Source organism: Mobula birostris, chromosome 11 (assembly GCF_030028105.1).
Source record: "Mobula birostris isolate sMobBir1 chromosome 11, sMobBir1.hap1, whole genome shotgun sequence".
Classification (NCBI taxonomy): Eukaryota; Metazoa; Chordata; class Chondrichthyes; order Myliobatiformes; family Myliobatidae; genus Mobula; species Mobula birostris.
The window spans coordinates 3,265,319-3,289,467 of NC_092380.1; the positions used below are offsets into that span (position 1 = coordinate 3,265,319).

The 24,149-nt window shown below is 46.7% G+C and overlaps 1 protein-coding gene across 3 annotated transcripts in view; it reads right to left on the reverse strand.

Annotated features, from left to right (window-relative positions):
• Positions 1 to 24,149, reverse strand: part of LOC140204745 (caspase recruitment domain-containing protein 11-like) — an 82,244-nt gene that overhangs the window by 7,744 nt on the left and 50,351 nt on the right. For all 3 annotated transcript variants that reach the window (XM_072271503.1, XM_072271502.1, XM_072271501.1), the window contains 8 exons: positions 22,791 to 22,908; positions 20,399 to 20,561; positions 18,065 to 18,179; positions 14,648 to 14,888; positions 11,303 to 11,375; positions 8,968 to 9,079; positions 4,254 to 4,409; positions 353 to 468 (listed from right to left, as the gene is read on the reverse strand). In XM_072271503.1, the coding sequence (XP_072127604.1) occupies positions 353 to 468; positions 4,254 to 4,409; positions 8,968 to 9,079; positions 11,303 to 11,375; positions 14,648 to 14,888; positions 18,065 to 18,179; positions 20,399 to 20,561; positions 22,791 to 22,908 (1,094 nt within the window). The remainder of the gene's footprint in view (positions 1 to 352; positions 469 to 4,253; positions 4,410 to 8,967; positions 9,080 to 11,302; positions 11,376 to 14,647; positions 14,889 to 18,064; positions 18,180 to 20,398; positions 20,562 to 22,790; positions 22,909 to 24,149) is intronic.

The window sequence follows — 24,149 nt, forward strand, 5'->3', positions numbered from 1 at the left end:
CTGAAGAAGAAGGAATTTGATAGGAGTGGACTGTGGGAGAAAGGGAAGGAGGAGGGTGAGCGGAGGATGTGATGGGCAGGGGAGAAGGTAAGGGGTAAGAGGGAAGCAAGAATTAGGAAAAAGATGGGGAGGAGGGAGAACTTACCAAAAGTTGGAGAAATCAATACTCATGCTTTCACCTCCCACTTTAAACTATGGCCCTTTAGTTTTGGACTCCCCTACCTGGATAATCTTCACAATTCATGTTTAAAACCACAAATTCATGCCATAAGACCAAACGGTGCAGAGATCGACACAGAGCTACCGGCATCAGCCTGGCATCAGTGACTCAACTCTTCTGGGCAAATCATACCTTAGCTATGACATCTCTGATGGCTTCGAGCGTGATGCTTTCATACTTGTCCTGGTTCAGGATCCTTTGGAAGGAGAACCGCGTTTTGGTCTTCAGTTCCTCTTCAGTAAGAACCTCTAGAAAGGAAAGCCATAAAGATTCTATTCAGTGGAGAGAAGAAGCTGCCGACACCACCTTTTACAGTAAACGCTGGTGTCAAGTTTTACTCTGCCAGAAGCTCCTTTGTTCAAGTCACCATTCCCATCCTCCTCAAGAGAAGCTGAGACTCTAATGATAACTGAGGAATTGGCACACCGTTGTCACCATCCTCTAGCTGGGGTTCCAGCTGCTCCTGTGTGGCTCGACTTGGAAGTATTGTGGTGGAGTTCTCAGGCCCTTTGACCCAAGATGTCTGTGTTGACCCTTCACACTGATCCCAACTACAAGCGCCTGGTCTATTGCAAGTCACACAGAGTGCTGGAGGAACTCAGCAGGTCAGGCAGCATCTATGGAAATGAATACCCAGTCGATGTCTGGGCCTGAGACCCTCCTTCAGGATTGGAAAGGAAGAGTTAGAAGCGCGGGGAGGGGAAGGAGTACAAGGTGGCAGTTGATAGGTGAGACTGGGTGAGGGAGAAGGGGGATGATATTGAGAAGCTGGGAGGTGAAGGGTTGAAGACGGAGGAATCTGATAGGAGAGGCCATTGGACCAGGGGAGAAAAGTGAGGAAGCTGACTTTCTTTGCCTTGGCAATTCAAGTGCTCATCTAGGTCATTTTTAAATGTTGTGAGAGTCCCTGCCTCCATCGCTTACTCACGTTGTATATTCCAGGCAGCAAGAGATGTAGTATCCAGGAAATCTTCAAGAAGTAATGCCTCATGAACCCATGAACACTACCTCACTACTTTTTTATTTCTATTTTTGCATTATTTATTTAATTGAACTATTATTTATATATATTTCCTGTAACTAACATTTTTCTCTATTATTATGCATTGCATTGCACTGCTGGTAACAAATTCCACAGCACATGCCGGTGATATTAAACCTGATTCTGGTTCTGATGGTGCTGGAAGCTGCTCCCTATAGTTTCTCTCATTATTTTTATAATCACTACCTGGTTACGGTCTTACACTTCATCGTTTACCTGCACTGCGCTTTATCCGTAGCTAGCCAAAGATTCAGCACAGGAACAGGCCCTTTGGCTCAACTGGCCAATGCTGACCAAGATGTCCCATCCAAGCTAATTCTATCTTCCAGAGTTTAGCCCATAACCTTTTAAACCTTTCAAATCGTGTACCTTTCTTTTAAAAGTTGCTAGTATACCGTTCCCAGCCACTTCCTCTGGCAGCTCATTCCTCAACAAAACCATTTTTTATACCATTCTTCTAAGCTCCAGTGAGTACAGGCCCAGTGCCATCAAACTCCCTTCAGGCATTAACCCTTCCATGCCCGGGATCATTCTGATGATCCTCCCTTGGACCCCTCCGAGGCCAGCACAATCGCCAAATATTAGCAGTAAACGTACACGCAGAAACTGGCAATGGAATTAAATAAAGTCAGGGCTGTTTTATGAAAAGGGAAATCATGCTTAACAAACCTACTGATGTTTTTGAGGTTCTAACTGGTACAATACTGAAGTGGAAACAGATGAGGTAGTCTAGCTGGATATTTTAAGAGACCAATAAAGTCCCACAGAAGGTTTAAGATTGAAGCTTATTTCTCACATGTACATCGAAACATACAGTGAAATGCATCATTTGCGTCAACAACCAACACGCCAGGGGTGTGCTGGAGGCAGCCTGTAAGCCTGACCACCTATTCGGGCGCCAACACAGCACAGGAGACGATTGTGCAAAATTTAAAAAATATGTATTTGACAGGACTGCACAGTTTCCACCCAGCTAACAGAAGTCACCTGACACTCATTTCTAGCTCATCGCCTGCAGCCTATTTAAACCCAGCTCTCATCCAAAATCTTTGTACACCCACTGAACCGGCCATTCTTAACCAGTTACTTCTGGCCTTCAGTTACCTTGTTGCCTTGTCGTGTTCAGTAACCCTCTTCTCTTGTTTTGTGGCCCCCCAATGGCTCGTTATTTTGGAGTTTATTATGAAAGCTATCGCTCACCACTAAATCATCTCCACTGCTTTGCGTTCGGATCAAGGCTCCGCTACATTTCCTGAGAGTATTATTGTTAAAGAACAAGTATTACCAGCGCCTAGTGTGTTGGTTAGGATCCCACTACCTGGCAAGGTGTGACCCAGGATCCAGGAGACAGAAAACATACCGCTGGAAGAACTCCGAGGGTCAAAGCTGCCAGGGGAAGAGTAACACAGATAAAAGTGCACTATTTAGCAGGCATTTGGATGGGAAAGGCACGGAAGGTTATGGTCCTAATGTGGTTAAATGGTATTAACATCAGAGTCAGCATGGACGGGAGAGCCGAAGGGCCGGTTTCTGTGACGGACAATTCGATTTATGAACCCATCCCTAGAGCCAGAGTGGGTGACTGGTCTCCTTGTGTGTCATTCCTGAGTGAGGAGGATTATCAGGGTCCCTCTTCCATTAGAGATATTTATCAGGAGTGCTGAGTACGCAGGGCCCTTAGCTTTGTCAGTGATCCCTCCCTTCCATACAACAATCTCTGACCCCCTATCGTCAGGCAGGAGGTACCATAGCACCAGGACAAGAACTATTAGGATGGGAAACAGCTTCTTCTCTCAGGCTGTAGGACCATCTGGGTCTCATCATGTGTGAGGCACCAGGAGTGTTACACTTTTACTTTTTGACTTGTGCCTTATGTGTTCCTTATTATGTGTTAATTTATTTGTGGCAGTATTCATTTATGTGTTCTTAAGGCTGTTATACCTGGGGGTGGTAGTGGGGATAAGCTCCCACTACCTATTAAATGCTCCCAATGGGGTGCATCTCAAATAGGGTCTGACAACCAAGCCCAGGTCCTGGTCTTCACGTGTGGCTTAGCTACTAAACCCGGTGGAACAGTTTCTTCTGACAGGAGAAGGGGCAAAAGTGAGTTACTGGTTCTTAAAACCAGTCTCTTTGGGCAGATGGGGCTTGTCAGCTGTGGTTGGCAGCCTATCTAGGGCAAAGAAAACTCTGATCTCAAACCTCCGCTGCCTTGCAGCTATACCCACTCATTGGGAAGACTTTGGGAGTAAATCCCGAGGAAAAATCTGGAGCTGGAGTCCCTAAGGCAGTCCTACACTGAGCTCAACACTGACTGGCAACCCCAGCGATGCTGCTGGTGTCGAACTGCCTTGCCGTTCCTTTGGGTTAATCAGATAAATGGAGAGTGGGACCCTTCTACCTGAACAACAGCTTGCTCTCCATATCGTACAGCACTGGCTTGCGTATCTAGACAGGCAGGACCAACATCCATTGCTGACCTTGCCAACAGATGCCTCATTCACTCACTTTAGGAGTTACGTGTGAGTTATATGTGGGAGTTATGTGTATGAGTTATATGTACATATGAGTTATATGTGAGTTATATGTGTGAGTTATATGTGTGAGTTATGTGCGTGAGTTATGTGTGTGAGTTATATGTGTGAGTTATGTGTGTGAGTTATGTGTGTGAGTTATGTGTGTGAGTTATGTGTGTGAGTTATATGTGTGAGTTATGTGTGTGAGTTATGTGTGTGAGTTATGTGCGTGAGTTATGTGCGTGAGTTATATGTGTGAGTTATGTGTGTGAGTTATGTGTGTGAGTTATGTGTGTGAGTTATGTGCGTGAGTTATATGTGTGAGTTATGTGTGTGAGTTATGTGTGTGAGTTATGTGTGTGAGTTATATGTACTGTATTGTTCACCTTGGTCCAGAGGAACATTGTCTCATTTCGTGGTATACATGTGTACAGCTGAAAGGCAATAAACTTGAACTTCAAATTGACATTCCTACCTGGCTGCACAATGTCAAACTCTGAGGCGGCCGGTAACTGGAGGATGCGTTGGATCAGGGGCTTGGCTAAAACTGTCGGCATGATCAGCACCGGTCTCTTCTGATGCACACTGATGGGCTGAACGAGGCTGTAAGGTGTAACCTTCTTATTCTTATCTGCAATTCAAGAAGGTATCACAGCTTTAATACAATTCTTGGTCTCGCTCATTCCCCAAAACCCTTTCTCTGGCAGGCTAGAGACCCATTCCCTACATGAGAGTTGAGTTTAACTAGAGTCAGAGTCATAGAACACTATGGCACAGAAACAGGCTCTTTGGCCCATCTTGTCTGTGCTGAACTATTAATCTGTTGAGCCCCATTGACCTGCCCTCCAATCCATGTACCTATCCATATTTCCCTTAAGTGTTGAAATCGAACTGGCTGTCAGCCTGTTCCACACTCTCACCACTCTGTGTGTGAAGAAACACCTCCCCCCTTCATGTTCCCCTTAAATATTTCACCTTCCATCCTTAACCCCTGACTTCTGGTTCTAGTTTCACCTAACCTCAGTGGAAAAAGCCTGTTTGCATTTATCCCTCATAATTTTGTATATCTCTTATCAAATCTCCCCTCACTCTCCTCAGCTCAGGAGAATGAAGTCTGAACCTTTCTCCATTACTCAGGCCCTCAAGTCATGGCAACATCCTTGCAAACTGGACTCATCTGTGGTCAGACATGAACCACAGCCAGGATACAGCAACAGAGCTTAACTTAACCCCGTGCGGCCCTTCCTTTGATTAGTAAACAAAGGCACCGGTTTGACAGATGGGTGACTCGATAATGCAGTGGTTGGTGTGACACAGCAATCTCGACTGGCGATCAATTCCTGCCGCTGTCTGGAAGCGGTTTGTACGAGCTCCCTGTGACAGCGTGGGCTCCCTCCAGGCTTTCCATTTACTTCCCACATCCCACAGGCGTGTGGGCTAGGCACGTCACGTTGGCGCTGGAACTTGGTGCCATTTGTGACCTGCGGCCGGCACCAATCCTCGGGCTGTGTCGGTCGTTGATGCAGGTGATGCATTTCACTGTATGTTCCGAAGTTTCAATGCCCAAGTGACAAACAAAGCTAATCTTTAGATCTTTTAACCTTTAAAGTACACGATGTTCCTTTTACTGTTAACAAGGTAATACAGTCTAGACTTCTTCCGCTACAGATCATGGAGAGTTTGAGCCGAGTGGGGATCTGCTCAAACAATGAAAGGGTGTACCATCCCAGAGTGGGAATGGGGCAACAGTTTATTGAAATTGTATTAACACTACTGAATGTACTGTGCTAATGTCTGTCGAATGTAAAGATATCTATATAAAACGTGGGATGCCCAGGGAGGGGCTTGTTGTGCCCATTCTGGGACAGCTCACTCACTTTTGGTCCTCACCGGACACTCAGCTCTCACCTGCGGCTCCAAGTAGCTGTCTGCGTGTGTCAGCACCACTTCGACAGACAGCCTGAACTGGGCGAGTGTAGCCGGCGGGCCTCGTACCCCGGTGAGATCGGGACTTGCCCGTCCTAGCATGCGAAGTCAGCGCCGGTGCACCGGGCAGCACAGTAGCGTAGTGGTCAGCACAACGCTTTACGGTGCGGGCGACCAGGGTTCAATTCCCGACACTGCCTGTAAGGAGTTAGTACGCTCTCCCCATGGCTGGTGGGTTTCCTCCCACAGTCCAAAGACCTACTGGTCGGTGGGCTAATTGTCCCATGCACTAAATTGGTGGGCTTCTGTGTGGTGCGGTGCGGCTCGAAGGACCAGGAGGGTCTGCTCGATGCCATATCTCAATCAATGAACAAACAAATCTACAGTGAGATCCAAGTGGTCAGGAGGGCGGCACTGCAACGCTCCGAGGAGAGCGAAGGACATGACAAGGCCCAGAAGACATCATGGACCTCCACCACAACCAGAGAAGACCCCGGTTTGTGACGCTTGCTCGCACCAATGGAGCTGGACTTCTGAGGTCGAGAGAGGGGAACTGCCCCAGTGTGCCGACTTTTCCACTTTAAAAACTCTCCCGCACAGGTCTCCTTTCATCGCTATAACTGTGCCAGCGATCAGCGGCTGGGGTTCAGTTGCCGTCACTGTCAGTAAGGAGTTCCTACCCTTCCCCGCGCGCCCCCACCTCCCCCTGTGACCGCGTGGTTCTCCTTTTTCAAAAAGAAGTCAGAACAGGAAATGCAGCACCTGCTCTTTTAGGAAGTGATATCACATTTCTGGAGAATTGCATTCAGGTCAGGTCACCCCATAACAGGAAGGAAGTGAAGTCTTTGGAGAGGGTTCAGAAGAAATTTTCCAGCATGGTTTCTGGATTGGAGAGTATGTATTATAAGGAGGGATTGAGTAAACTTGGGCTGTCTCCTTTGGGGTTTTGGAGGCTGAGCAGAGACCCAATGGAGTTAAAAAAAAGTATAGGAGGCCTAGACAGAGTAGAAAGCCAGCATATTTTCCCCGTGGGTCGAACCATCTATCACTTATGTAGGCAGGGCATAGGAGAGACAAACCTAATGAGGAGAAATGGAAATAGTGTCGTTGGGCAAGAGGGCCAGCATGAACGTGATGGGCTGCAAGGCTTGTTGTGTGTAGTATAATTCCAGAACTCTACGACTCTAGTCTTTGTAACTTAATTTACCATGACAGAGACTAGGAATCCGAAGTCACAGTTAAATTTCAAAATAATCCAACTAGAAATGCAATATTGCCTTTGGGAATTAGCTGACTGAATAGCTGTGGAACCAGATTCTTCTGGAACTTACGAAGGGGAACTGGCTGCGTACGTGACTGGGCCAGTGATCTAAATGGGTACTTAGACCCCAGCACAATATTTGAGGAACTTAAAACGTTTATTAAATAAACCACTGGAAATATAGACACGAGAAATTATGTAGATGCTGAAAATCCAGAGCAACACACACACAGACACACACACTCACACACAAACACACACACACAGAAACACACACACAGAAACACAGACACAGACACACAGTGATGGAGGAACTCAGCAGATCAGGCAGCATTTATGAAAATGAATAAACAGTTGTTCCGGGTCGGGACCCTTCTTCAGGACTGGAAAGGAAGGAGAACGATGTCAGAATAAAAAGGTAGGGGAGGGGGAAGGGAGCAGGTGACAGGTGAAGCCAGGTGAGTGGGAAAGGTAAAGGGCTGGAGAAGAAGGAATCTGATAGGAGAGGTGAATAGACCGTGGGAGAATGGAAAGGTGGAGGGAATCATAAGAAAGAGGCTATTTGGCCCATCTGGTCTGTTCCACCATTCCCATAATCTTTGACACATTTGCTAATCAAGAACCTATCAACCTCTGCTTTAAATATACCCAATTGCTCGACCTCTGCAGTCGTCTGTGGCAATGAATTCCACAGATTCACCATCCTCTGGCTCAAGAATTTCCTCCTCGCACCCGTTCAAAAGGGATGTCCTTCTATTCTGAGGCTATGGCTCTGGTCCATGATTCCCCCACTACAGAAAACATAGTCTCCATGTCCACTCTATCCAGGCCTTCCGATATTTAACAGGTTTTAATGAGATCCTCCCTCATTCTTCTAAAAAAACTGAATATTGCCTAAGAAAGGGTTAAAACGGACGTGAATTCCAGTGCGAGCCCATGAGGGTCCAGAAGCAGATGCCCAAAGATCAAACCCAGTGAGGTTTGGAGGGCAAAGCTGAAGGCTGAAGAATGCAGGACGCATTTTGACGGAGACACAAGGGTCCCGAGGAACCCCGAGGGCCCAGGTCGCTGGGATTGGAGGCCCATGCGCATCTGGATGTCAAGGGCGTAGATTTAAGATGTGAGGGGAAAGATTTAAAAGAGACCCAAGGGGCAATTCCTTTAGGTGGAGGGTGGTGTGTATTTGGAACAAGTTTCAGAGGAAGTGGTTGAAGCAGGTGCAATAACAACATTCAGAAGACAGCTGGACAGTACGTGGATAGGAAAGGGTGAGAGGGAAATGAGGCAAACACTGGCAAATGGGACCAAGTCAGGTGGGCATCTCCGTTGCCTGGAAAAACTGACTGGAGGGTCTCTTTCTGTGACTCTGATTCCAGAGCTTAGCCAGTGAAATAAGCTTAGGAAGCAGAACTTGTTTAATGGGCAGTTTAGTCTCTTTCTGTTTCTGCATTCTGGTGGTCTTCTCCCCCCCTCCCCCCTTGTCACCTTCCCATCCTCTCCCTTCAGTCCTCCACCTTCTCCCCTGTCCTCCCCTATCAGATTCCTTCTTTTTCACTTCCAAATCTCACCTCCCAGCTTCTCTCATCATCCCCCACCTCCCCCTCACATGATCTTACCTATCATCTTCCAGTTTATAACCCTCCCCCATCACCCACCCCCACCCCACCTTCTTATTGTGGCTTCTGCCCCCTCTCCTTTCAGTCCTGATAAAGGTTCTCGTCCCAAAATGCCTATTTCCCTCCACAGATGCTGCCTGGCCTGCTGAATTGCTCCAGCGTATTTGTGTGTGTTGCTCTAGACTTCCAACATCACAGAATCTCTCACATCGTGTGACTTGGCCTCTTTATAAGCAACTTTTAGGTAACTAAAGGCCTTCAGCACTGAGCAAAACAAAGAGGAATTTTTATCTTGAGAACCTTTTGAACAGGAACCCCCTGTTTGGGATAGTTTAACTGCTTCCTCCATTGGAAGTTGCTTCCATAATCTCCAGACTCTGACTCACCTTCAAGGGAGAAGCTGTAGGAAGGACTACAGGTGCTGGAAGGGTTCCCGGAAATCCGCGCTGCCACAATCCTCACTCGGTCTCCACCCAGCATCTTCAGATTATTGTGATTCTTCATGAAACACAAATAGACAGAGACTGAAAAAAAAATCTTGTAGCTGCCATGCCAATGTAGCAGACTTGGACTCAAGTTCTTATCTAGCTTGTGTTTCCCCCAGACATTGCGGCTACAACACTCCGGCCAGACATGGTCCTGTGGTCCACAACAGCCAAGCTGGCATATTTTGTGGAATTGACAGTACCATGGGAAGATGGTGTCAAAGAAGCTTATGAGAGGAAAAAGACCAAGTACTCTGAACTGGCAACTGAAGCTGCCCAGAATGGCTGGAAGGCCAAGATTTTCCCTGTAGAAGTGGGATGCAGGGGATTCGTTGCTATATCTACGACCAGTCTATTGAGGAAGATGGGGGTGAGGGGTAACTCCTTCCAACAAGCAATCAAGTCCTTGTCAAATGCAGCAGAAGAAAGCAGCAATTGGATTTGGATTAAAAGGAAAGACAACAACTGGGCTGCAAGATGAGGACAGGAGGGTATGGAACTGAGGGGGATGTATCTGGGACGCCAGGTAGCCCCGTTGAGCCCTCTGGAGATGTCGTGAGCTTATCAACGAAACGTCAAAGAAGGAGGGTGTCCACCTGATGACCCCGATGACGTACCTACCCTCCCTCCTTGTCACCACTCCAAACCCACTGCCAACATCGAGAGTGCCAACTTACCATAGGGATTGAAACATCAAGTCCTAGTAGCTCTACTACCTGGTACCGGGGAGAGAGCGCCATTTGACTGCACGTCAACATGTCTCCCAGAGAGGTGATCAACAACAGCCCAGCAAAGATGCCACTAAGTGAGGTCTTAGAGTTACCATAATTTATCAAAATATTGTGGTGAGGGGACTGTTTTAGAAAGCATTTTTTACAGCTGCACAGTGGTAGGGGATTGAGACTCTAGAACTGGGTGGGAGGGTGGGAAGATGCTTTAAAACCCCAGGGGTGATATCCTTAGATAGAGTACAACATACAGACCCTTCGGCCCACAATGTTTATTTTTATTTATTTAGAGATATAGCACAGAGTAGCCCCTTCCGGCCCTTTGAGCCACACGACCCAGCAAACCCCGATTTAACCCTAAATTAATCACGGGACAATTTACAATGACCAATTAACCTATTAACCGGCATTGTCTTTGGCCGGTGGGAGGAAACAAGGGTACCTGGAGAAAAACCACACATTCCATGCCGAGAACGTAGGGACTCTTTACAGAGAACGTCAGAACTGAACTCTGAACTCCAAAGCAGGGTGCCATCCGTTGCCCATTCGGTGATGATGAGATCATTGCCGGGGCCAGCTGCTTGGCTGAAAAATTGACTTTGGTGACGCAAGTTAAAGGGGGAGTTTCAGTTTGAGGTCCTTTCGAACAGGAGTCGTCTATTCTGAAGCTCTGGTGATAGTGGACTGGGACCCACTGGGTGACAGGGACAGAAAGTCTGACCACATGTAAATACCTACAAGGCTTCAGCATCCTTAAGGTGCTTGGCAGGGCAGAGACCATCAATATTATTTAGTACAACAGATCTATTTCAGTTGCCTTCGGTCTCTTCTTATGGAGGTACCTTGTGTTTGTGCTCTTCCCAACATAATTCTGGATCAACTGGAGAGCTGGGATGCTCTTTCCTACACAGTCCACTCATTCCATTGAATCAGAATCAGGTTTAATATCACCGGCATATGTTATGAAATCTGTTGTCTTTGCAGCAGCAGTGCAATGCAATACCAAATAACTGAGAAAAGCTGTGGATGATAATGAGTATATATGTAAAATATTTAAAAATGTAGTGCAAAAATAGAAATAAAGAAGTAGTGAGGTAGTGTTCATGGTTTCAATGTCCATTCAGAAACTAGATGTCAGAGGGGAAGAAGCTGTTCCTGAATCGTTGAGTGTGTGACTTCAGACTCCTGTACCTCCTTCCTGATGGTGGCAATGAGAACAAAGCATAACCTCAACATCTTCTTTGCTCCCTTATTGCACTGCTTACTTAATTTAACTTTCAAATCTATTTTTCTTGTACTTTATAGTTTTTATTGTGTATTGCCATGTACTGCTTCTGCAAAACAACAAACTTCATGATATATTAAACCGGATACTGATTGGTCGATTAGCTGAACGCATCATGGGCCTGTGGGCTGTATTGATCTATGTCCTGTGTGCAAGCCCCCATTTGACCTGAGGCCTAGCCACACAATTCATGCACCTCAGCCACAATTTTCTGACAAAATACCTTTTTTGCTCTTCCGTTCTTCTGGAAATTTCCAATCAGTGCGTGAATTTTTACCATGAGTAGCTGATGAGCTCTGAAACAAATAGATTTATTTATTTACTTACTTATTTAGATATACAGTGTGGAATAGGCCGTTTCGGCCAAATGAGCTGTGTCACCGGCAACCCCCGAATTAACCCTAGCCTAATAATGGGACAATTTTACAATGAACAATTAACCTACCAATGGGTACATCTTTAGACAGTGGGAGGAAACTGGAACACCCAGAGTACAAATAAAGACATCCGTTAGTCTTGCGAAACCATGGATCTGCGCCTGGAAAGTCTTCACTCTCCAGGGCGCAGGCCTGGGCAAGGTTGTATGGAAGACCGGCAGTTGCCCATGCTGCAAGTCTCCCCTCTCCACGCCACCGATGTTGTCCAAGGGAAGGGCATTAGGACCCATACAGCTTGGCACCGGTGTCGTCGCAGAGCACTGTGTGGTTAAGTGCCTTGCTCAAGGACACAACACGTTGCCTCGGCTGGGGCTCGAACTCATGACCTTCAGATCGCTAGTCCAATGCCTTAACCACTTGGCCATGTGCCCAGAGTATACTGCCCACCATTTCTTTCTGTCCACCCTTCACTACATCTCCTCCACACTCCTCTATGGGCTCTGACTAGACTTCTTGCATTCCTTCCATCCTACCGTGCTGCATTTTGTGTCCACAATGTTGCCTCCTCTACACTGGGCAAACCACTTTGCAGAGCAACTGCGATCAGTCACCAAGGAGGATCCCGAGCACCCCATTGCCCGCCACTGTAATTCTCAATCCCATTCCGACCTATTTCTCCGCAGCCTCCTCCACAGCCGTAGAGAGGACTGGAAACTGGAGGACTAATACTTTGCAACACACATCAAAGTTGCTGGTGAATGCAGCAGGCCAGGCAGCATCTCCAGGAAGAGGTACAGTCGATGTTTTGGGCCAAGACCCTTCGTCAGGACTAACTGAAAGAAGAGTTAGTAAGAGATTTGAAAGTGGGAAGGGGAGGGGGAGATCCAAAATGATAGGAGAAGACAGGAGGGGGAGGGATGGAGCCAAGAGCTGGACAGGTGATAGGCAAAAGGGATATGAGAGTATCATGGGACAGGAGGCCCAGGGAGAAGGAAAAGGGGGAGGGGGGAAAAACCTAGAGGATGGGCAAGGGGTATAGTCAGAGGGATAGAGGGAGAAAAAGGAGAGAGAGAGAAAGAATGTGTGTATATAAATAAATAACGGATGGGGTACGAGGGGGAGGTGGGACATTAGCGGAAGTTAGAGAAGTCAATGTTCATGCCATCAGGTTGGAGGCTACCCAGACGGAATATAACTAATACTTTGTGCAGCAGCAAAGACACTGGAGGAACTTGGCGGGTCAGGCTGCAGTTATGGAGGGAAATGGCCAGATAATGTTTTAGGCCAAGAACCTTCATCAGTACGAGAAAGTAATATAATATCCTATCATGCAATTAATACTGGTATTTTCCAAATTCAGGTAACTGTTCTCTGATTTTGTTCTTTTTCATTTTCACGAAAATGATTCTGGGATTGAAAGGCTTATCATATGAAGAGCGTTTGACGGCTCTGGGCCTGTACTCACTGGAATTCAGAAGAATGAGGGGGTGAGCTCATTGACACCTATTGAGTGTTGAAAAGCCTCGTTAGAGTGGATGTGGAGAGGCTGTTTTCTTTGGTGAGTGAGTCTAAGACCAGAGGATGCAGCCTCAGAATAGAGGGGCATCTCCTTTTAAAACGGAGATGAGGAGGAATTTCTTTAGCCAGGGAGTGATGAATCAGTGGAATTTGTTGCCACAGGCAACTGTGGAGGCCATGTCATTGGGTATATTTAAGGCAGCGGTTGATAGATTCTTGATTAGTCAGGGAATCAAGAGATATGGGAAGAAAGCAGAAGATTGGGGCTGAGAGGGAAAGTGAATCAGCCATGATGGAATAGCAGAGCAGACTCAATGGGCCTAATGGCCTAATTCTGCTCCTATATCTTGTGGTCTTATTTCACCCTATTTCTGACACCTGTCTTCTGAAGGTCAGTACCTATGCTCCTTATATCTTGACCTGTTATAACCTGTCATCCTTGGCCATATACCTCACTCCTCCCCGCTGCACCCCACCCCCCAAACCCACCTCTCATTCTGAGGAAGGGCCTTTGACCCGATACTTGACTGAATTCTCCTTCCACAGATACTGACTGCCTGAGTTCTCCCAGTGTTTCTGATTTCAGTCTCTGTGATTTACCTGTCCTCTGTTTGGTCAAGTCATGTGGGTGTCTAAGTAGCCAGGGTATCAAAGGTTATGGTGAGAAGGCGGGGGAGTGGGACTAAATGGGAGAATGGATCAGCTCATGATAAAATGGCGGAGCAGACTCGATGGGCCGAATGGCTGACTTCAGCTCCTTTGTCTTATGGTCTTATGGTCTTATGGGCTGACTTACTGCCCACTTCGCTTGGTGCTACTTAGGGCAGAAATAAGGTCCTCCACCTCTGTAAGTCCTTTGCCATTCAGACATAGAAGGATTCTTCATTGCTGTTTCCATAATAATCATTTTTTCACCAGTAAGTGTTGTTCGGCCTGAGGTGAACCCCTGAACCCAGAGGACTGGAGGACCACTCTTAGTCTGGCCACTGCCCTTTGACCTGCTTGGCATGGGTGACCCCAATAAGAGCCAAAGCACAAAGCAATATAGCTCTCTGGGTCACTGAGGCATGCACGACAAGGTTGTGGTCCTCTTGAGCTGAGCCAGCATTTAGTAATCCATCCCTAATTACCCTTGAAGTGTTACGTCAGTGCAATGGCGTGCCGGTCAGCAGAACACTATTACAGTGCAAGTGAACCAGATTCAATTCTGCTGCCCTCTGCAAGGAGTTTGTACATTTTCCCCGTGACCATGTGGTTTTCCTCTCTAGTTTCCTCCCACATTCCAACAATGTTTAGGTTAGTAGGCGCTTTCACAGGAAAGTAGAGTCCTGTCGATTAATCTTTTCAACCATTTTGTGGTACAGGATTTATGTGGAGTTATCTCCTGACCTGTTATAACCTGTCATCCTTGGCCACACACCTCACTCCTCCCCACCCCACCCCCCGACCCACCTCTCATTCTGAGCAGAGGCCTCCGACCCGATACGTTGACTCCACTTACTCCACTTTTGTTTCTGGAGAAACCAACCTACGATTATTAGGAGAAGTTGCAGTAGTTTCTGATCCCTCCACAACAACAAAAAAACAATACTCCTTTGAATAAAATACCTGCAGGTCATAGACACTGACGTGGTGTTGCTGATAAGTTTTGGAAGTCTCCCACACCACTGTACCTGTTATAGCTGGGAATGGTTCCTTGCTCTAGGTCCTGCATAGTGACTGGGTCCACGCGAGCACAGAGCCACTCGCTGCCTGAATGGCACTCGGTGTCCAACACGTGCAAAATCTCATCACACTTCACCTGCAAGGAGCAGCTGTCCACCTGTCCCAGAATATTGAGGTTCACTCGGATGTAGAAGGAGTCTTCATTCAGTCGCTCGTCATCCTGCAACACCCTCTGGAGCATCCTGTAGGCTGGACATTCACAAATTATTACTGGTGTGGAGGAAGGAGCTTTTGGCACAGAGCAGATAGTGACTGAGGAGGGTGAATTGGCCACCAGCCTGTTGACACATGTGTGCACTGTTCATACAACATTGTCCATATACAGTGTTGCTGAGCAGAGAGATCCAGGGATTTGAGTTCATAGCTCCTTCAAAGTGGCTACACAAGTCAGTAAGATGGTTAAGAGCCTTGCAGAATGTTTGCTTTATTAGTCAAAACATTGAGTTCAAAAGTCATGAGGTTATGCTGCAACTTTATAGACTCTGGCTAGGCCACATCTGGAGTATTGTGTACAGTTCTGATCACCCCACTGTAGGAAGGATGTTGAGGCTTTGGAGAGGGTGCAGAAGAGGTTTACCAGGACGCTGCCTGGTTTAGAGGGCATGTGCTATCATGAGAGGCTGGATAAACTTGGGTTGTTTTCTCTGGAGCAGCGGAGGCTGAGGGGAGATCTGATAGAGGTTTATAAGATCACAAGATCACAAGACAAAGGAGCAGAAGTAGGCCATTCGGCCCATCGAGTCTGCTCTGCCACTCCACCATGAGCTAAACTATTCTCCCATCTTGTTCCAACTTCCAGCTTTTTCCCGATATCCCTTGATACCTGACTAAATAGATACCTATCAATCTCCTCCTTGAACACCCTCAATGATCGGGCCTCCACAGTCGTATGTGGCAACGAATTCCATAAATCCATGACCCACTGGCTAAAAAAATTTCTCCTCATCTCTGTTTTAAATGGGTACCCTCTAATTCTAAGACTGTGGCCTCTTGTCCTGGAGTCGTCCACCAAGGGAAGCAGCCTTTCCACATCTACTCTGTCCAGTCCTTTCAACATTTGAAATGTTTCTACGAGGTCCCCTCTCATTCTTCTATACTCTAATGAATACAGTCCAAGAGCCGACAAACGCTCCTCATATGTTAGCCCCTGCTTTCCAGGAATCATCCTCGTAAATCTTCTCTGCACTCTCTCCAACATCAGAACATCCCTTCTAAGATAGGGGGCCCAAAACTGCACACAGTATTCCAAATGAGGTCTCACCAGTGCCCCATAGAGCCTCATCAACTCCTCCTTACTCTTATACACTATTCCTCTTGAAATGAGGAATTATGAGAGGCATAGCTAGAGCAGACAGGGAGTATCTGTTTCCCAGGGTTGAAATATCTAGTACCATTAAGGGCATGCATTGAAGGTGAAAGGGATTAGGTTCAAAGGGGAATGTGAGGGGTAAGTTATTTTACTCAGAGAGAGGTGGATGCCTGGAATGTGCTGCCTGGTATGGTGGTAGAGGCAAATACATTAGAGGCTTTTAGGAGACGTTTAGAGAGGCACATGGATGGAGGGATATGGACAGTGTGTAGGGAGGAGAGAATAGTGTTTGGGATTGTTTGATTTACTGTTTAAACTGGTTTGATACAACATTGAGGGCCAAAGGGCTGGTTCCTGTGCTGCACTCTTCTATGTTCTACATACACATGTCCAAGCAACAGCAAGCAGACATGTTTGGCCAGGGCATTGCATTCAGAATTTGGGATGCTAAGTTGGAATTGTACAGGACGTGGCTGAGTTCATACCTGGAATATTGTGAATATTGGGGCATTTGATCACCCCTGTTGTAAAAGGGATGCCACTAAGCTGGAAAGAGTAGAGAGACAATTTACAAAGTTGTTGCCAGAACTGAAGGGCGTGACTTAAGGAGTGGGCTGAGCAGGTTGGAATTTTGTCCATTGGAGTATAGAAGAATGAGGGATGATCTCACAGAGGTGTGAGGAGCATTGGCTGATGAATGGACACTGTCCTCTTCAGCGAATCAAGAACTAGAGGGCACAAGTTTAAGGTGAGAGGAGAGAGTCCTAATATAAAGCCGAGGTGGAGTAATTTAACCAGAGAGTGGTCAGTATCAGAATCAGAATCAGGTTTAATATCATTGGCATATGGCATGGAATTTGTTGTCTTTGTAGTAGTAGTCCAATGCAATACATAATGGTAGAGAAGAAAATGTGAAATCCGACCTTTCCGAATCTTTTTTTTAAACTTAAATTATATGATTAGAGGAACGGAGTTGACGACATTATTGAACGTGTCTGAAACAAGATATTGATCTAGCCCTGTTTTGTTCTCTTTTTTTGGTTTTTTTTCTCTTTTTCTTTTGGGGATTTTTTTTTGTTTATATATGTTTTTTTCTTTTTATTTCTTTTTTTTTAATGAATAATTTCATTATGAGTTTGGAAGTCTTTTATATCTATGTTACTTAAAATCCATTTTGTATATGTTGATTAAGATTATTCCAATCTCTTTGTACCATCTTTGTTATTGAGTTTATGATTTTGAAAATAAAAAGATTTAAAAAGAAAGAAAGAATGTGAATTATAATATATCTAGTTAAATTAAATAAATATTGCAAAAATAAAAATAAAATCCGGGTGGTAGTGTTCATGGGTTCAATGACTATTCAGAAATCAAATGGCAGAGGCGAAGGAGCTGTTCCTGAAACATTGAGACTTCAGACCTCTGTATCTCCTTCCTGAGGGTAGCAATGAGAAGAGGGAATGGGTGATGGGGTCCTTAATAATGGACACTGCTGCTTTGAGGCATCGCTCCTTGAAAATATCCTAGATACTACAGAGGCTAGTGCCCGTGATGGAGCTGACGAAGCTTATAACTCTCTACAGCCTATTTCGATCCTGCGCAGTAGCCCCTCTCCATACCAGAGGGCGATAGAGCCAGTTAAAATTGGCACATGGAATAAGCTGCCAGAGGAAGTGTTTGAGGCAAATACACGATTAATATTCAAAAGGGACTTGGACAGGTACATGGATAGGAAAGGTATCGAGGGAAATGGTCCAAATATGGGTAAATTGGGCTATCTTGAATAGGAATTTTGGTTGGGGTGGCTCAGTGGGGACAAAGACCCTGTTTCAACACTGCGTGACTCTGAGTCGAAGACTAAGCCACATGGGACCATAAGGACAATAGGCTGGTCAGAGGTAGCTTTCGATAACCATCTGTTTTCAGGTGATGCACCTTGTGACAAAACAGTATTTGAAGAGGATTTATGTACCAAAGGCACTGTTGCCAAAGACAAGAGGATCAACCAAAGATGGCTTCCAGGAGGAAACTATGGGCACGTTCCTGACCCACTTACCCTCAGTTGGCTGGAACTGAAGGGGATCTGGCAAAGCACAATGGTGCACGGCCCAGAAGGTGCCCTGTCCGGCACAGTTTGGCAGCATGGTCCTCTGCTCGTTTTCCTTGTCCAGCTGAGGAAATGTTCAAACACAGGATGAGTCCAAAAATTCATCCACTTAACTCTGTGATCTGAGCCCAGCTACGCCTAATGGGATACATCCTCTTGGCCCATTGGGTACTGTTGATCTCTGTTATACCTTGATCCATGTTACCCTCCCCTTACCTTCCCCAGGTTACACCACTCACCCAGATGGCTGGGACAACCTGCAGCAGCCATTTATTCACCTACTTCATTTCAGAGATACAGTGTGGAGTTGGCCTTCCAGACCTTCGAGCCGCACCGCCCGGCAATCCCCAGCAACCCCCGATTTAACCCTAAACTAAGCACAGGACAATAAATCTACTAACCGGCACGTCCTTCGACTGCAGGAGGAAACCGGAGCACCCGGAGCAAACCCACGCATTCCACGGAGAGGACAGACTCCTTACAGAGGACGCTGGATTGATCTCCGGCGTCCCGAGCTGTAACAGTGTCGCGCTAACCGCCATCCGGCACAACATTGTCCTGTCCTCTTTTATGTTCTATATTTTATTCCAACATTTTCAGTGTCTTATGTCCCGGGAAACCAACGAACAGGTTTGAACTCAGAATCTGTGTGTTGGGTGGCATAGTGGCAGGTAATGTGGCACGGTACCCTGGCAGTTAGCATAACACTTTATACAGAGCCAGGGATCATAATAATACCCACCGTCGTTTGTAAGGAGTTTGTATGTTTTCCCCTGACTGTATGAATTTCCTGCGGGTCCTCCGGATTTCTCCACAATACAAAGACATACAGGTTAGGGTAGTAAACTTTGGGCATGCTGTGTTGGTGCCAATTGTATGGTGACACTTGCAGGCTGCCCCAGCACATCCTCGGACTGTGCTGGTTGTTGATGCAAATGCTTTTCGATACTTTGATGCCCATGTGATAAAGTGAATCTTTCTCCTTTGCAATGGTGAGATATGCCCGCAGATATTGTGGGTTGAAAGTGTGCTGTGAGGTGGATGATTGGGCAATGCCAGAGCTGTTATTGGTGGATGATTGGGCAGTGCCAGTCCTGTTATTGGTGGTGATTGGGCAGTGCCAGTCCTTTTGTTGGTGGGTGCGTAGGTATTCTTGTGAAAACTAAAGCTAATCATTATCGTTATCGTCATCATTACTTGGGAGTCACTGGCAACACCAGTGTTTATTGTTCAGCACTAACGAGTAGAGGCTGGAGGATAGTTGACCAATATAGGGATAGATGGGCAGTGAGACCCTGGCACTGTTGAATTCGACTATTTAATTCTTAGATTCGACTGTTTAATTGTTAGTTTCTTTGCAGTTTTACAATTCATTATCTGCTTGTATTTTAAGTAGTTCTTATATGTTTAACAGTTTTAATGTGCCTCTGGTGGCTGTACAAAGTATAATTCTGGAGAACTCTGGAAACCCTTTGTTCTGATCACTTGAATAAGTGTTTTCTCATTGGCCCCTTATGTAAGAAAGGATGTGCTGACATTGGAGAGGGTTCAAAGGAGGTTCATGAAAATGATTTTGGGATTGAAAGTCTTGTCATATAAGGAGCACTTGATGGCTTCTTGCTGAAGTTTAGAAGAATGAGGGGGATCTCATTGAAACCTATTGAATGTTGAAAGGCCTTGATAAAGTGGATGTGGAGAGGATATTTACTATAGTAGGGGCGTCTAGGACCAGAGGACACAGCCTTGGAATAGAGGGATATCCATTTAGAGAGGTGATGAGGAGGAATTTCTTTAGCCAGAGAGTAGTTAATTGGTGGAATTTGTTTCCACAAGCAGCTGTGTCTTTGGGTATATTCAAAACATAGGTTGATAGATTCTTGATTGGTCAGGGCATGAAGGGATACGGGGAGAAGGCAGGAGATTGGGGCTGAGAGGGAAATGGATCAGCCATGATGAAATGGCAGAGCAGATCTGATGGGCCGAATAGCCTCATTCTGCTCCTGTATCTTATGGTCTTAACTTGCTGCTGCAGTATTTAAATAATACCTTTCTAATTGGTTAATGCTTATTTATAAATTTGAATGAAATTTTCCTTATCTGTGTGGTATGTATAGGTGCAATTTTAATCTCAACTTTCCCTTCACAGTTAACACTTTAGCACTTCCAGTTCCCTTTTTCTATCAATGCTTAATAAAACGATCATGAATCAACACGTTTTGTGCTTCCTTCTCAACTTCTAAAAGAACCTCTTTGAAACATCAGAAACCTAAAAGTCTGACTCACCCCCAGTAGTTTGTAGCCCTGCTCTGGCTCCAAGGCTTGATGCTCGGGGTTGTCCAAGATGGAGGCCGTATCACCCCTGACGACAGTGAGTTCACTGAGGGTGCGTTCACGCTTGTGCTTGACGTTGCTGAGGTCCGGCAAAGACAACGACAGAAAATGTGCCCTGCACCGAGAACAAAACCTGTAAGCAGTAACAGGTGGAGGGGTAATGGGGAGGGCTAGAGGGTGAGGGGTAATGGGTGGAGGGGTAAAGGGTGAGGGGTAATGGGTGGAGGGGTTGGAGGGTGAAGGGTAATGGGTGGAGGGGTAGAGAGTGAGGGGTAATGGGTGGAGGGGTAGAGGGTGAGGGATAAAGGGTGGAGGGGTTGGAGAGTGAGGGGTAATGGGTGGAGGGGTTGCAGGGTGAGGGGTAGAGGGTGAGGGGTAATGGGTGGAGGGGTAAAGGGTGGAGGGGTAATGGGTGGAGGGGTAAAGGGTGGAGGGATAATGGGTGGAGGGGTTGGAGAGTGAGGGGTATTGGGTGGAAGGGTAGAGGGTGAGGGGTAATGGGTGGAGGGGTAGAGGGTGAGGAGTAATGGGTGGAGGGGTTAGAGGGTGAAGGGTAATGGGTGGAGAGGTAGAGGGTGAGGAGTAATGGGTGGAGGGGTTGGAGGGTGAGGGGTAATGGGTGGAGGGGTTGGAGAGTGAGGGGTAATGGGTGGAGGGGTAGAGGGTGAGGGGTAATGGGTGGAGGGGTAAAGGGTGGAGGGGTTGGAGGGCGAGGGGTGACAGTGACAGGTAGAGGGGTTGGAGGATGAAGGGCCTTTGACAAGGTCCCGCATGGGAGGTTAGTTAGGAAAATTCAGTCACTAGGTATACATGGAGAGGTGGTAAATTGGATTAGACATTGGCTCAATGGAAGAAGCCAGAGAGTGGTGGTAGAGAATTGCTTCTCTGAGTGGAGGCCTGTGACTAGTAGCGTGCCACAGGGATCAGTGCTGGGTCCATTGTTATTTGTCATCTATATCAATGATCTGGATGATAATGTGGTAAATTGGATCAGCAAATTTGCTGATGATACAAAGATTGGAGGTGTAGTAGACAGTGAGGAAGGTTTTCAGAGCCTGCAGAAGGACTTGGACCAGCTGAAAAAATGGGCTGAAAAATGGCAGATGGAGTTTAATACAGACAAGTGTGAGGTATTGCACGTTGGAAGGACAAACCAAGTTAGAACATACAGGGTAAATGGTAAGGCACTGAGGAGTGCAGTGGAACAGAGGGATCTGGGAATACAGATACAAAATTCCCTAAAAGTAGCGTCACAGGTAGATAGGGTCGTAAAGAGAGTTTTTGGTACATTGGCCTTTATGAATCAAAGTATTGAGTATAAGAGCTGGAATGTTATGATGAGGTTGTGTTGGGCATTGGTGAGGCCGAATCTGTGTTCAGTTTTGGTCACCAAATTACAGGAAGGATATAAATAAGGTTGAAAGAGTGCAGAGAAGGTTTACAAGGATGTTGCTGGGACTTGAGAAACTCAGTTACAGAGAAAGGTTGAATAGGTTGGGACTTTATTCCCTGGAGCGTAGAAGAATGAGGGGAGATTTGAGAGAGGCATATAAAATTATGATGGGTATAGATAGAGTGAATGCAAGCAGGCTTTTTCCACTGAGGCAAGGGGAGAAAAAAACCAGAGGACATGGGTTAAGGGTGAGGGGGGAAAAGTTTAAAGGGAACATTAGGGGGGGCTTCTTCACACAGAGAGTGGTGGGAGTATGGAATGAGCTGCCAGACGAGGTGGTAAATGCGGGTTCTTTTTTAACATTTAAGAATAAATTGGACAGATACATGGATGGGAGGTGTATGGAGGGATATGGTCCGTGTGCAGGTCAGTGGGACTAGGCAGAAAATGGTTCGGCACAGCCAAGAAGGGCCAAAAGGCCTGTTTCTGTGCTGTAGTTTCTATGGTTTCTATGGTTTCTATGGCAGATGGCTGGAGGAGGTGGTTGAGGGTTAGAGGTGTGGAGGGTTGGAGGGAGTCATTGAGAGGTTCAGGAGTAGGGTGAGTGGAGGAACGTCATGAGGGTGGTTGATCAGTGGAGATGCTAGAGAGTTGGGGGGTGTTGGGCGGAGGGTGGTTGAGGCTTGGAGCAGGAGGGGTGTTTGGTGGGAGCGGGTGAGGTGTGGACTAATGGAAGGGCAGAGGGTGATGGTGACAGGTGGAGGGATAGGTGATGGATGGAGGAATGGAGGGTGTTTGAGGGCTGGAGGAGAAGAGGGCTTTGGAGGATGAAGGGTGGATGGATGGAGGGGTGAGGAGGATGGTGATGGTCGAAGTGAAGGACAGAGGAGGAGTGCACAGTATCGGTGAGGCTGAGGGCGTGCGAGGGGTGGAGCATAGTCCGTGAGTTACCTCCTATCACTGCCGACTCCGACACTGTTCGATGCCCTGGCCGTTGTCTTCGAATACGGGGACAAGAGATTCCTCTCGGAGCCAGTAGTGGACGATAAACACAGGTTTTGAATTTGATCTGCAGAGCAAACAGCTGAGGCTTTGATGGTGCCAATGACTGCACTTGAAGCATTTTGTCATGATATTTTCTCATGATATTTGGCAAACTCCACACACAGACACACACACACACAAACACACACACCACCAGAGGTCAGGATCGAACCGGGGTCTCTGGAACTGGGAGGTGTCACTCTACCCACTGCACCGCAGTGCCGCCCACCCTGGGGTGGCTCAGAGGAAAGCACCTTAGGGGAGGTGACCAAAAGGTAGGCTGTAAAGAAGGGAGAGCTTGGGCTTTCCTGGGCACAGGGCACATGCTACTGACTTCACAGATGATAAGTGTGAACCAAGGAGAAAAAGAAGACAATTACAGGAGGCAAAATAATGGAGCAGGTGATGGATTTGAAACAAAGCTAGAGAGCGAATGGGTTACCACAGACAGACAGATTTCCTGTGTAACACACAGAAAATGCTGGAGGAACTCAGCAGGTCAGATAGCATCTATGGAGAGGAATAAACAGTCGATATTTCAGGCTGAGAAGGAAGGTAGGCGGGTAGAAGCCAGAACAAGAAAGTGGAGGGGAGAGGGAAGAGTACAAAGTGGAAGTTGATAGGTGAGACCAGGCGGGTGGGTGGAGGAGGGAGGGATAAGGTGAGATGTCGGGAAGTGAGGGGTGGGAGAGGTAAAGGGCTGAAGCAGAAGGAATCTGAGAGGAGAGGAGAATGGACCATCGGAGAAAGGGAAGGAGGAGGGGACCCAGAGGGAAGTGATGAGCAGGTGAGGACAAGAGAAGGGTTAAGAGGGGAACCAGATGGTGAATGGAAAAAGAGAGATTCTGATTCTCGACCACTGCTGCAAACCAATACATTTCAATGTATAAGCCCTTCCAGTCTTTCGAGCTGTACCTTCCAGCATCTCGATTTAACCCCAGTCTGATCACAGGACAATTTACCATGACCAACTAACCTATGTCCTTGGGCTTTGGGAGGAAACTAGAGCACGTGGAAGAAACCCACGCGGTCACGGGGTGAATGTACAAACGCCTTACAGGCAGCGGTGGAAAGTGAACCCGGGTTGCCGGTACTGTAAAGCATTGTGCTAACCACTACACTGCCGTGACGCTTTATAAACAAGTGATAATAAATATGATGATGATTATGGAACACTGCACACTGAAGTGGGGAGGCACAGCATGGCGCAACGCTTTACAGTACTAGCTGTTCATCAGTGTCACAGGGTTTCAGGCTAAAATCAAG